The 10,558-nt window shown below is 37.9% G+C and overlaps 1 protein-coding gene across 1 annotated transcript; it reads left to right on the forward strand.

Annotated features, from left to right (window-relative positions):
- Positions 1-4,072: 4,072 nt before the first annotated feature.
- LOC307130387 (zona pellucida-like domain-containing protein 1) lies at positions 4,073-10,092 on the forward strand (the record flags this gene model as incomplete). The annotated part of the gene is made up of 10 exons (XM_079823351.1): positions 4,073-4,157; positions 4,267-4,487; positions 6,125-6,309; positions 7,012-7,084; positions 7,199-7,296; positions 7,380-7,460; positions 7,975-8,143; positions 9,616-9,724; positions 9,837-9,857; positions 9,953-10,092. 10 exons carry the CDS (start codon positions 4,073-4,075, stop codon positions 10,090-10,092), a joined length of 1,182 nt encoding a protein of 393 aa, XP_079679477.1.
- Between the last annotated feature and the right edge of the window lie 466 nt (positions 10,093-10,558).

Genomic DNA, 10,558 nt, shown 5'->3' on the forward strand with positions numbered 1-10,558 from the left:
ATGTTTGTCAACTGCATGTAATGGATAATTTTAATATGTGATCATATAAAAATGTATCCAAAATGTGCTCCTTTTGGATCATTTGTTTGCATTTGTATCAGTTTTACAAATAATCTGCAACATATTCTTTGTTTTCCATTGTTGTTGTTTTATTCAGCCACAAGAAATGGACACAAAACACCCATTTATTTCCCACTGTAGATCTCCACAATCTGCATCTTTTTTTTCAACCTAATCCCGGATTACTGCAGTGAGTCAAAAAACCGAAAATATCTGATGCTTCTCCCTCTTATGTCTTATCTTAGCAAAACAATGCCGTGGACCTTACACACGCATAAGAGCAAAGACCCCAGCTAACATATTTAACTGAATACGTCATGGCCAGCATCATATTATAATGAGGTCTGTAACATTTTCCACGGTTTTGTATCATTGACAATAGAAGGCGGCCAACACCCAATACTCTGATTTGACTCAAATCATAAAATTGTTGGCCTTCCCAGGTAGCTCAGCTGACAGGTTCATATTACAATTCTGTCTGAATTTTCTGTGATTTTTGTACCTCATTAACTGCAACCCAATTTAGAGTCTAAGCCACACGTCATTCGCTGTTGACATGCTATAGATATGAAGCACAACAAGAATCCAGAAATGATTTTGTAGATCTAAAACTAGTATTTTTTTTATAGCTACAGAATTACTAAATCATTGTTCATTTGTAGGCTCAAAAATATTAAAAGAAAAGTTCACGTAGCCTCAGGGCTCTCAAGTTTTGAGTTCAGAGTGAGATTTTACCGACGAGGTTCTGATCTGAAAAATTTGTATTAAATAAATAAATAAAAAAATTTTGGGGGGGTTGTGACTGACATTTTGAAATTTGTTTTTTAAATATAAAATCTATGGTCAAAACGGGCAAAATACACATTTAGTGCATGAGGGGCCCTAGCACATTTAATGTATGTATAAAAAAGAGAAAAGAAATAAGAAAAGAATAAGGGGGTCTGCTCTTCTGGGCCCTAAATCAGCCTGGGCCCTTAGAATCGTCCTAACCTTCCACCCCTTTACGGCGCCCTTGTATACAAATAAGAAATGTTGGAAAGAAAACATTAAATTAAACCACCAGTAGGTGGCAGAATGTAAACGTTGTTGGTGGGAGAAAATCTAAATCTTACCCGGATACAGCAATGCTATTTTCTGATTGGCTGTTCGGTAGCTATATTTTTTTATTTGATTGGCTGGTGCGTGGCAGGGCCTTCTGAACTCTATGTGGAACCATAGACCGTAAAAAATATGGACGACGCGACTTCATTGACTTCCGCTGACCATAGTTGAAGCTTTCGTAGGCCCGTACACGGCGCTGACATCTTGGGACCGAGTCTGCGCAGTAGCGATCTCGGGACCGGAGTTGCGCAGTAGAGAGCAGGAAGTAGAGGCGCGATTATCAAAAGCCCGCCCACACTCTCACAGATGCAGAACAATTAATAATGTTGGTGTGAAATAAACAGTTATGGAAATGTAGAAATGAAAGCTAAACCTCCAATCTCCTCCCAAAAATCTTGAAAAAAGTCCGTTAGTGCCTCAGTGACAACTTCACTCTCAGTGAAGTCAATCTCAGCTGTCAATCATGACGTCACCCCCCCCCCCCCCCCCCCCCGTTTTTATAGCTTCACATAACTCACTAAAACTAAACTTATTTAAAAAACGAACACTTGAAATGAAATTATCGTAATAAAAACTGCCTAAGATGACAGAAACCATCTTTAGGAAACAATTATTTGAAGTGTAATTGAATTGTTTAGTGTGTCTCGCGTCCATTCATATACATGGAGGGGTGGGGTTTAGGAGCTATACTGGGACCAGCCACCGGGGGGCGATCGAGGCGCGGAAGCTTCAGTTTCTGACAGGAGCACTACAGGCTTGTGTGGAACTCACTAGATTCCTCTTAATTGCGGCGCTGGCGCAACTTGGTGGGCATTATCCTGGAAATTTCTCTGCGTGAGAAATACAAGGTTTGGTGTGTGAGCGTGTGAACGGGTTGTAATATGTGTGTCTCACGCCCAATGCGTGAGACTTGAGAGCCCTAAGCAATAAGGCTGTGCTGTATCATCAATAACTCCGTTTCACGTAGTGCCTAACAACGCCTATCAGCCGTGACTTATTCACGATACAGCACTAGCCTCGAGCACCTTATTGCTTTTATAAAATGGTTACCACACAATACAAATATTAAAGCCAAAAAATATGTATTAATGCAACTTTCATGAAGTAAAATCACTAAAAGCCTTCCTTCCGCTGGAAAAAATAGTCCCTGGTCGTGAACTACAACAGAAGTTACATTATTACGCCATTAGATGGCAGCAAAGACTGTCTTTATCGTAGACTGTGGTCTTTATGAAGACTTTTATATTGAAAGGAGTGAAATTGTTGTGAACACGGAGCAAGATGCTACTGACAAATGCTTTGACTAGCTGTCTGTGTCAGGACATTGGAAAGCCCCTTAACTTTTAAAAGGACAAGATATTGTAGCGGACATTCAAACTGATTTTTTATTATGAACATAGAACTGACCTGAAGGAAAATGCTATATCTGAATGCAGGTAATACACTCGCTCACTTGATCTCTCTCTCTCTCTCTCTCTCTCTCTCTCTCTCTCTCTCTCTCTCTCTCTCTCTCTCTCTCTCTCTCTCTTTCTCTCCCACCCACACACACACACACAAACAATACTCTACTCTGCATAATACAGTAAGCTTCAATGAACAAAATCAATGAGAACAAACATATGTTTACATTGTTAAGAGTGGTTGCTAAGGATGTTAAGACCCTTTTCACATTTCCGGTTTTCTCAGAGCGGAGGTCATCATAGTTGGGTTAAATATTATTGCTGTGAATGAGAGAATACATAAAATTAAATAAAAAATTGTCCCCATTTGCTCAAATAGCAAAAGAAAAACGCCACAATAGTGATTTCACAACTTTCAAAAAGGGGGAAAAAATAGAGTGAGATTGATAACGGCAGTGAAAAGAGAGGAATATGTTAATTATTACCATTACTCCCATAGACGCTGTATTAGAAACACTCACAGCAGCGGTAGTTTGTTTTTTGTCATTTGATGCAAAAGTAATAAAATACCAAGTATTAGTGTTATAAATATACTTTTTTTTTTTTTTCAAATTAAAATACAAAAAACGTTGCAAGATTTACAAGATTTACGCACAAGATTTACGCACAGTCTGTGAAAAGGGTCTAATAGACCAATCAGAATCAAGGACTGGAATGAAATGTTTTATAACCAAAAATAAACAATTTGTCATCATTTTTTCCCAAACTGAATTATACAGTATATATAATGAAGTATCAACTGGTTTTCTCCATATAATGAAAGTCAGTATAGAGAACAATTTTGTTTTGCCAATTATTGCCAAAAAATCATTGCCTTTAACAGTCATTGTCACAACCATCAAAGGTGTTTATGAACCATCATGTGATTTCATGTGATCATGTGATTTCACTGTCCATCAAGGCTTTAAGCTGACAAACCTCCTAAAAGGCATCCCAAGGTCAGAGGTTGCGCAGACAGACTTGTACTTTTATGTCCAAAGAGAAGATGAGACTGTCCACATATTGTGCACGTTTTCAATGGAGTTTGTACTTAGTTTATTAAATTACATGTTGATATGTTTCAGGATGTACGAAATGACAAAGACAGTGGTCATTGTTTATGGTCTAACTTTAAAGGTGATGTGTAAGGTTTCAAATTTTGCCTGAAGGTAATGGTACCTTATCCACAAAAGTGAATTGTTCTGGAGATCTCAAACAACCATACCAAATGGCAAATGACCTTGTTTTGGTCCAATCCTGCGGAAGTGCTCTAACTAACCTTTCCTACACACACACACACATATATATAAAGAACAGACTGAAGCCTGTCAGAGTTAATCCAACTGTGACTTTGAGACGATAAAGACTCTTTAACAGTAAGGATACCTTCAGGAGCTCTTCAAGGTTTTCTCTTTGGTGGCGAGTGTCATTAATGGTCATTTTTGGACATTGACGAAGAGCAGATAGCTAACATGGTTCTACTCAGCCTCTTGATTTTGGGCACGCTGGTTCAAGGCCACCTGGCTCTTGACTGTGGATCTGCCCTCAGGCGTCCAGGTATTACCCTTCATCTTTTGTATGCAATTATTATTGTAATTGCTTTTAAAACAAATTAAAATAATCAGTGTTATAAGAACGACATCATGGAGCTTGTCTTGTTTTACAGAGTACACCGACATTGCAGTGTATTGCGGGACTGAATCTATAAACTTGGCAATCCAGGTTTGCCCGGTCATTTACACTGGCTATAACGAGTCCTTGTTGATTCTGAATCAAATCGCGAATGATCCGTTGTGTCAGGGAACACTGGATGCGACTGCAACTCCTCCAGTCGTGCGCTTCAGCTTTCCGCTTCGACAATTGGACGCCTGCGGCAGCATCTTCCACGTGAGTATCACTGAAGATTAAGTCTTCCCTAATGACCTTGTTGAGTTGAGAAGCGTCCAGGCCAGCAGCAAACCATTGTGGTTACCAACAGTGGGCAGTGTTAAGGGCCGTTCACACGAAGAACGATAACTAGCGTCCACACCATTATTCCGAGATCGCCCCCTAAACTGACTAATCCCGACTAATCAAGTTCACTTGAAGGAGTGAATGAAAACTAGAGCGTGAAGTCGGACAGCCGTTGAGTGTACATCAGCTGTACACTCGTTATTGTGGTGCAAAGTGGGATTGAATGAGTGCACTCAATAACGTCCACTATGGTTTCGGACACCACTACAAATGGCTGTCCCTTCAAATAGTGCCCTATTTGAGGGTATAGGGTGCGATTTCGGATTCAGCCATAGACTGCAAAAAAAGATGGACGACGCCCCTTGACTATCTTCCATTGTAGAAAAGTGAAGCCGCCAATGTCCAAATATGGCACCGATTTGGGACCTGCGTCTGCGCAGTATAGAGTAGGAAGTAGAGTCGAACAGAACAACTCATTATGTCTGTGAAATAAACAGTTATGGAAATGTAGAAATTAAAGCTAAAGCTCCAATCTCCTCCCGAAAATCCCGAAATATGACCCTTGGTGCCTCAGTGACTACTTCACTTAGAGAAGCGGTCAATCTCAGCTGTCAATCATGACGTCACACCCCCGTTTTTATTGCATTAAATAATTATAACTAAAGCCAAACTTATTTTTAAAAATTAACACTTGAACTTACATCAACATGATAAAAACGACCTATGACAGAAACATATCTTTGGGGGGAAAAACGCCACCATAAAATCGTAAATACCAGTGGAAAGCTTGTCATTTAAAAAAAAAGTTTTAATACGAAATTCAAACAATAAATACCGTTTTGATTCACTTAATGATCTTTGCGATCTTTACGATGTGGGGGCGTGTCAGTGAGAAACATGGCGGAATACCACAACACTTAAAAGTATTTAGCAGTGGTATTGTCAGGCTTTTCTATTTACAGCAGTAGCATATGATGATAACTATGATAGCATTATAAAACAATATAATATGTAACGATTAAGTTTACAGTGGCTTCATAAATGAATTAAAAACATAATAAAGCAAAACACCTGATGCACATTGCCTGTTCTTCCTTTTCTGGAAGTACATTTTAATAACCTTGCTGTATTTTTGTGTAGTTAATTAAGAGAATGTACTCCGCCATCTTGCACGCACATGACTTGGTAAACACGACTTCCTACCTCGTAAATACCAACTTCCCAGGTGGACTTGAACGCACCATGCTTGTCTGTCACTTTAAATGTACGAGCTCGTTACTGCAGGATGGATTCTGATTGGCTGTCAATGTTTTCATCGTTCATCAGCTGGATAAAAATAGTTCTGAAAGTGATTCCAATGATATCGTTTCTCTGTGCCGTTATCGTTATAGCTTTCGTGTGAACACAACATATCATTATCTTTAGTTATCGTCCTTGGTGTGTACGGGCCTTTACTCCTACTTTCATTGAGAGCATCATCTTGTTGAATAGCATTCAAAATACACCCAGTATTTCGTTCTCTCTCTCTCTCTCTGTGCAAGTCCTTTTCATTTTACTGTCTCACTTTATAGACCACGAGCGCTCCAGGGACCGGGATCTTCTCAGACTTCTCTAACATCCAGACGGTCAACATCAGTGGGGTGGTCAGATCTTTCGACCCCACAACAGGAACTGTGACCTACAATGCCGAGCTGAAGTATTTTTACTCCTGTGCCTATCCACTCGAGTACCTGGTCAACAATACACAAGTTGATGTGTAAGATCTTTTAACTCTCTTAATAGATTAATCCTGCTGAAATAATAATAATAAAAATAATAAAAAAAATCTTAAAGCAGCCATTTGGTCTCCCAGTGTAGTCATTTTAGTCCCACTTAAATCAGCTAAAAGGCTTAGGCCAGTTTACATACTTACATAAACATAAGCAAGGTTGGTTCATTGACTTTAACTTTTGGACTGAGCCACACACTTTCTGACATACACTACTGTTAAAATAGTTTTTGAAAGAAATTCATACTTTTATTCAGTTAGTATGCATTAAATTGATCAAACGTGTATTTATATTCTCCAGCTATATTAATCAGATAATCCCAAATTAAATAAATCATGGTTTCCAAATATCTTACGCAGAACAACTGTTCTCAGCCTTGATAAAAATAATAAATGTTTCTTGAGAAGCAAATCGTCATATTAGAAGGATTTCTGAAGGATCATGTGACACTGAAGACTGGAGTAATGATGCTGAAAATGCAGCTTTGCCACCACAGAAATAAATAACATTTTCACAATATTACAGTTTTTAATCAAATAAATAAGAATAAACAGTGGAGTATACAGTATTAAACATCTGAAAATGCAGCTTGTTAGTCTAAACTGAAGAAGTATTTTAATGGAATGGTAACGCAAGAGAACTTGAAGCCTTGTGGCCCTTGTAAAATGGAACCTTTCCTCCCTCTACAGGTCATCCTCCTCCATTGCAGTGAAGGACAACAATGGAAGCTTCATCAGCACTTTAAGCATGCAGCTCTTCCAAGTACAAACACTATTAGGGGAAACGTTTCCCAATTTCCCAAATCTGTAGATTTTTCTATTTGACTTTGTCAAATAGTTTTCAGTCCCTAAACCTGTATTTAAATTGTGCCTCTAGGATGAAAACTACACTGCTCCGCTCAGAATCCCATCTATAGGCATTGAGCTCAGAACGCGAGTCTTTGTGCAAGTCATAGCAGCAAACTTGACTTCACAGTGAGTAACAGTGATGTATCTTCTAGGAAATGCCTCTATTAGTTTATGTAGAAATTGACTGATTCTGTCCTCCTCCTCCACAGGTATCATGTCCTGCTGGATCGATGCTATGCCTCCATCTCACCCCTACCCGCCAATTCAACCTTTTTCAATCTTTTTGTCCCGTAAGTTTACAAAAATTATTTTTAAAAAACAACCAGACAAATGTCATGAATTCACCGATTCATAGAAGTTGACTTCAATATCTTTATTCAGTGCAACAGCAGAGATCAGTACACTTTGTAAGCGCACGTGAACACATGTGATAGTCTTATTCTTTTAGTCAAAACACAGTCGCGACAAGCCGCAAACCTAATGAGCAGCGCCTCCTCGTGGAGCGTAGTAATTACCAAATTAAGTCACCTCACAACAAAGCCACCGAAATTCATGGAAATCAAATGTTAATCTAGTCCTGCACTGTGAGAAATAAATCCTTAGAAAAACGGAAAAGCTACTAAGCCAGGACATAATCAGATTATTTTTTACAGACATTTCCTTCCACCCTAAAACACAAAACAATGCAGGGAAATTCAAAATACGGGGAAAAGTCAATACGGGAAATTCTTTCATATTAACAGTACATTGGGCCCTGTTTTTAGAGTGTGTAACATACATGAGATTGACCTTTTTTCCCAAAAGGTGCTCGAAGGATACGTTCACCACCATGTTGGAGAATGGAAACAGTCAGAGGGCTCGCTTCAGCTTCCCAGCCTTCCGCTTTATCGAGCAGCAGAACCAGACTATTTCGACCTACTTCCTCCATTGCATCACCAGGCTTTGTGAAACCAGCACCTGCACCCAGTTCAAGGTACCACAAGCTGAACGATCAAACAGGGATAAATGTATGGCAAGCCGTTTTGACTTCTAGATATCTAGTTTTCACTAGTTAAAATGCTATATTTCTTGATATCAGGAATTATATTTCAACTAGTAACAATGGCAATTTTAGATATCAAGAATTACATTTCCACTTCTTCCACTTCAGCCTATGGTGACATTTAACTAGTAAAAATATAGTTACTGATACCAAGAATTACAAGAATTTATATACAGTTGAAATGTATTTCTTGATATCAATAATTCATATTTCTGTGAGGAATGACATCATTGTTCATATAAAAAATTAAAATTTTTACTTGTGGAAATGTAATTCCTGATATCAAGCACTCATATCCAGAAAATTAATAAAGGTTAAAACGGTGTGCCATACAAATGTCTGTTCTTGATATCAACAACTGAATTTCAAAAAATATATATTTTTGATATCAATAATTCAACAATCGAAAATTAGTGACTAGTTTCTGATATCATGAATGTGATTGTATACTAGTAAAAAAATCAATTTTAGATATCTGAAATGACTCTTCATATTATTGTTACCAGACAAACATTTTCAGATATCAGAAATAACAAATAATATGGCAAGCCGTTTTGACTTTTATTCATTCACAGGATATGAATTCTTGATATCAACAATTAATATCAACTAGTAAAAACTGTAATTCTTGATATCAGTAATTGTATTTTCACTAGTGAAATGTCACCATAGGCTGCCATTCAAATTCAATTGTTGATATCAGGAATTTTCAAAGTTTTCCAGGGGTCATACCACCTGACTTGAAAAGTTGAATCAACCTCATCATTACTCAAAACTGTCAAATTATCTCATATTTATGGGAGGGTGACTAACATTGTTAGTGCGTCAATGGGGTCCTCTGGGGTCTTCTGTGTGATGTCATATGCTGCTGTCACATGGTTTTCTTAAAGTAACATAACATAAAATGGCATTTTTATGTCGGTCACCCTCCCTGACATTTGGAGAAGTCGATTTTTCGGACAAAAGCTTTTTAGGTAATAGAATAGTTTTGAAATGGGACTGATACACTATTTTCCCTCATTTATAAGGAACTTAATGTAAAATCATGCCAAACTATTTTATTACGAATTTTACTGAGAAAATGAAATGTTTTGTTTTCTGCTTGTACGTTCGAACGATCGCACCACCTGACATTTTTGGTCTTTCAAACACCACAACTCAAAAAGTCAATTGAATTTCCAAAAAATGAAAAGGGTTTCTTATAAAGGAAATATTGTAGATCAATTTGATATATGACATGTATTTTTAGGAAAATAATGAATTTGGACACAAAAAATACATGTCATGTCATTGACCCTGATATCAAGAATTCATATCCTGGGAATGAATTAAAGACAAAACGGCTTGCCATATAAATGTGTCCTGCTGTTTTGTTTAACCTTCATTCCCTTTTCATTGATCAGACTTGCAGCAAGAGGAGGAGACGAGACATACAGTCAACCACAATTAAAGATGGCCTCTCAGACACCACCCTCATCACCTCAGGACCTATTAGGACTAAAGTGGACACCCGTATGGCTCTCTTCTATCTGATCCTTATCATAATTTATGAAACTTATGGATTTTTTTTTTCAGGAAGTGTAAATGTAGTCGGATATTAACTTATTATTGTTCTTTCTTTCAGCTATTACTACTAAGGAAGGAGGTAAGTCTTCCTCATCAGTGTGATTCATTTACAGAAGAGTGGCAGAAAACAAGTCATTTTGGTAATAACGTTCTGTCTCCTGTATTCCTGTACAGCCCTGAGCAGTGCACAGAAGGACAGTGGCAGTGGGGCGTCTGTAGGATTGGGCATTGCTCTGGCTGTCCTCGTCATCGTGGGCACTGTTGCTGCCCTCATGGCCGTGTCATTTTACCGCAAACTCAGGATGCTTCGCTAACTGTCCACGATCAAATAAAACAGCACTGGTGGAGGTGGGAACTGGGGGTCCATAATATTATCGATATTGGACTTTTTTAAATAAAATCTGTCAGCATAGCAGACAACACGATTGTCATTTGAAATGCAAATATTGCAACCAAAAAAAAAAAAATTATTTAAGTAAAAATTGCTGAATTTATTCATTCATTTATTTACACGTATATACTTCAGATACACATTTTTAATTGAGCTCCATGACAGATTAAAGCAAAATATGTACAGAATATGCGGAAGGATTACACAGGGATCAATGCTTGTTGGGAGTGTGCGAACAAGTGATTTTTGTGAGGATTTATTTATCGTAATGGATCTGTGTCACATTAAAGCAGGATTCAAGGCTTTGACAGCTTAAAAAGAACAGGTGAAAGAAAACCTGCTTTATAAAGTGATTCTAAATGCTGCATGAAGAGCCTTGCTTTGATTTA

This window comes from Gobio gobio (genome assembly GCF_949357685.1).
Source record: "Gobio gobio genome assembly, chromosome: 8".
NCBI classification, from domain to species: Eukaryota; Metazoa; Chordata; class Actinopteri; order Cypriniformes; family Gobionidae; genus Gobio; species Gobio gobio.